Genomic DNA, 3,909 nt, shown 5'->3' with positions numbered 1-3,909 from the left:
AAACCAGGCATTCAGGAGGCAGAAGCAGGCAGATCTCTGTGAGTTCCAGGACAGCTCGCTCTACAAATTGAGTTCCAGGACAGCCAGGACAGAAAGTCTCTCAAAAAACAAAACAACAAAAGAAAGGTGAAGCCAAAAGAAGTTAACTGCAAGAAACAAACTTGCACACACTATCAAGAAATTTCCTCTCTCTCTCTCTCTCTCTCTCTCTCTCTCTCTCTCTCTCCCTACCTCCCTCCATCCCCCTCCCCCTCTCCCCATCTCCCTCCCCCTCTCTCTTTCTCTCTCAACAGATATGCAGCATCTGTCTCTCTACATAACTCTGGTTGGGTCCAGGAATTCACTGTGTAGACCAGGCTAGCCTCCAACTCATAAAGATTCACCTGCCTCTGCCTCCCAAGTGCTGGCATTAAAGGCTTGCACCACTACAGCCGGCCCAGCCAACCACTATTCAAATCAAGACTTTTCTGAACCCTGGAGCCTGTTGTGACATAATTATTATTTAAGATCCCCACTTTTGCTCTTCTTCATTGCCTAGGCATGTATGTATGTATGTATGTATGTATGTATGTATGTATGTATGTATGTATACTTATTTAAACACCCAGAGCTTTGGTATTCTGAGCAAGTTCTCTACCACTGAACTTTGTCCCCAACTCAGTAAGTCTATTTATTTATTTAGAGACAAAGTCTCACTGTATAGCCCCGACTGGCCTGGAATTCACTACGTAGACTAGGCCTGAACTCATGGAGAGCTGCTTGCCTTTAAGAAGTGATTTCTTAAGAGTGCAGTGTGGGTTTGTGATGGATTTGAGTATTGGTGTTTCAGATATGATCCCATTTTTTTGTAATTTCTTAGTGAAATTGCATACCAAACATTACCCAAAAATACAAATATACTCAATTCGACATGCGAGGACTTTAGTAAAATACCAACCATCCTGCATTAAAAGCCAAACCTCAATACAAACTTAGGAAAATTAGATACTTTATTTATAGCTTAATCACAGAACAATTTCCTTGTTCTTTGAGATGTCAATACATACTAGAATAAACTCTGTAGAATATACAAAAAAATACATACTTTTCCCATGAAATTTTTCTTCAAAATAAATAGAAGGAAACACGTGTGTGGCTGATCCTGGTAATGCCCCGTGTCTGCTTAGGTTTTCAGACTGTTGATTTATTTTTAATCTCTTGAAAGGATGGGGGAGTTCCTTCTCCCCCAAAAGGTCGAGATAAATAATGCATGAAGCGATCCTCCCTCCTGATTTTTCCCTTTCCCTTCACATTTTTTCTTTTGATAGAGAATTCAGCCTAAATTTCCACGCTTGCATTCAATCCTTACAAAAGCCTACAAATTATACAATGACTTCTAACCTGGCCCTCTAACAAAACAAGTTTTTCCCCTTATAAATCATAAGAGACAGATGGCAAAATGGAGAGAAAAGGAAAGAGAAGGGCGGGACAATAGGCATTGTGACGAATCTGGGAAAAAAAACAAAGTGCACATCAGAGAGGGAAAGTTTGGTTTGACAGGTGAAATTCCCACAGCCTGCGAACAGCAATGGGAATAGAGCAGATGCCAGCCATTGCAAATGTGTGGATAATATTATTACGGGTAAATTCATTCAGATGCTAAGATACATTTCTTTCGATTGACATTAACATCTCTATATAAAAATGAAGGTGAAAAGATCACAGGGACCAGTTGCATTCCCTCTGAGAGATTCACACGAACTGCTGGCCGGAGCTCTCCAGCAGCAGCTTCCAGAGAGGGGAAGATCGTCAGTCTGCTCTGCACACTCGTTAGTTATGGTACTTTTCCTCAGTCTCTTTATAGTCTCACGAAGTCCACCCCCCTCCCAGCCCCAACTCCCACCGCAACCCCGCACGCCATAATCCTTTGACCATAAATCCTCACATCTTCAATAAATCAAAGCGGGTCTCCACACCCGAATGCACCAGCAGCCGAGGGGATAGCAAAGGCCACCTCTGCTCTGTGAAGTGGAGTGCGGGGCACGGAGGCTGGGGGACAGGAGAAAGGTGGGAAGAGGGCCAGGTAGAGGACGAAAGAGGGAGACCCGGCTGCTCTAGATACAGTCCCTGGCGAGGGGCAGGTGAGGTGCATAACGGTGCTTCTCCGGAGGTGGGGGCTGCCAGTAGTCCACGTCTGACCCGGGGCTAGCGGGTGATAAAGTGCAGCTGTATGGGGACGTGGAGTTGGAGGAGGACGCGGGGCTGTTGGTGCAGCTCCAGGAGGAGGATGGCGAAGGGCTGTCCCCGCTGGCGCCGAGCGCCGCTCCGGGGCTCAGCAGCACCGCCTCGGAGAAGAGCGCCCCCTGGAGGCTGCCACCGCCCGCGCAGTGGTCCGCCAGGCGGAGGGTCTCGGTGAGCGCCCAGATGTAATTGTGGGCGAAGCGGAGCGTCTCGATCTTCGTGAGCTTGGCGTCCTCGGGGAAGGTGGGCAGCACCTCGCGCAGCGCGTCCAGCGCGGCGTTCAGGTTGTGCATGCGGTTGCGCTCGCGGTTGTTGGCTTTGAGCCTGCGGGTCTTCTTGATGCGCTGCACCGTCTCCGCAGTCTTGGCGCCTCGGGAGACGGCCCGTGCGCGCGACGGGCGACGCTTGCACTCGTGCACCAGGCCCAGCAGCCTCCCTGGCCGGCAACCCCCGGCACCCGACGCCGAACTGCCCTGCACCCCCTGCCCGGCTTCCGCCCCGCGCTGCCCACGCGCGGCGCCTGGCCGGCGCAGCTCCTCGTCCTCCTCCTCGTCCGCGCTGGAGGACATCGGAGTCAGGGTCGCCGAGGCTGGGGAAGCCGAACCCAGCAGCATCAGTACCTCCTCTTCCTCCTTCAACTCCAGAGTCTCGGACTTGACGAACATCCTGCGAAAGAAGAGGGGGCAGATAAAATTTACTACAGGAACTGGGCGAAGTGTCGCCCCAACAACTCCCTTCCCCCAAGGTGCATCCACGAAGGTGGGGAAAGAAGAGCTGGAGAGGAGCGCCCCTGGCTCGAGCCACCTTCTGAACGGTCACTTTGGGTCACAGAAGCCACTGCGTCCAGAGCGATGGAGTTAGCATGGGCGGCGTGGGCCTGCGTGGGGACACTGCCTGCGAAGTTGAGAGCCGCGGCGTGCACACTTACCTACCCGGCTCCAGATGTGTCGCGGTGCAGCTGCTGCTCTGGTGTGTGTGGGGTGTGTGTGTGTGTGTGTGTGTGTGTGTGTGTGTGTGTGTGCGCGCGCGCGCGCGTGTGTGTGTGTGTGTGTCTGGGAATGTCCCCGCAGCCCGGAACGGAGCACGGTGTCCTCCGCGCCGCCGGCTTGGCGCTTCCTCGGCGCACCTCTGCGGGGGGCCTTTCTGCTGGGCGACTTTGCCAAGAGCCCGGGCGACCGCGGCAGCCCGCCTGGGTCTCGTGTGTTGTCGTGCTCGTGCGTGTCCGTCTGTCAGTCAGTCCCTGGCCGTGCGGCTGCTGGCACGCGACTCCCAAGCACTCCAGTTAAAGCCGAGCTGCTTGTGGTTCAGTGGCTGCGTGTCTGGCACACGACTCTCCTTAAAACCCCTTATATACCACCAAGAAAACAATCAGATCTGCCCCGGGGCCCCCTCCTCACCTACCCTCCCCCCGCCCTCTCCTCCGCCTGTCCTGCACCTCCTCCAGTCCCCCGCTCTCCCCCTCCAGCTTATTCTTTTCATCGTATTATCATCATTCATTTCTTTCCCTTTCTTTAGTCCCTCTCCCCCTCCCTTGGCCCGGCCATCCATCCTCCTCCTCCATCACCCCCGCCCCTCCGTCCCCCCTTTATCTAATCAGCATAAAATGGTTCTAAAGCTCCTGTTGGCGCTCCAGGCTGCAGCCCAAGCTACCGGAGCCGCGGCGGCGGCGGCGGCGGCGGCGGCAGTGGC

At 53.5% G+C, this 3,909-nt stretch overlaps 1 protein-coding gene across 1 annotated transcript; it reads right to left on the bottom strand.

Moving 5' to 3' along the window:
- Nucleotides 1-971: 971 nt before the first annotated feature.
- On the bottom strand, nt 972-3,544 carry Neurog2 (neurogenin 2). Its single transcript, NM_001398677.1, is given in 2 exon segments — nt 972-2,886; nt 3,149-3,544. A coding segment is annotated over 1 exon segment (792 nt). The 5' UTR covers nt 2,886; nt 3,149-3,544; the 3' UTR covers nt 972-2,093.
- Nucleotides 3,545-3,909: the final 365 nt, after the last annotated feature.

The sequence above is a fragment of the Rattus norvegicus genome, chromosome 2, assembly GCF_021556685.1.
Source record: "Rattus norvegicus strain SHRSP/BbbUtx chromosome 2, alternate assembly SHRSP_T2T, whole genome shotgun sequence".
NCBI classification, from domain to species: domain Eukaryota; kingdom Metazoa; phylum Chordata; class Mammalia; order Rodentia; family Muridae; genus Rattus; species Rattus norvegicus.
The sequence above is the reverse complement of the archived record's forward strand: the minus strand, read 5'-3'. Positions and strand labels throughout refer to the sequence as shown.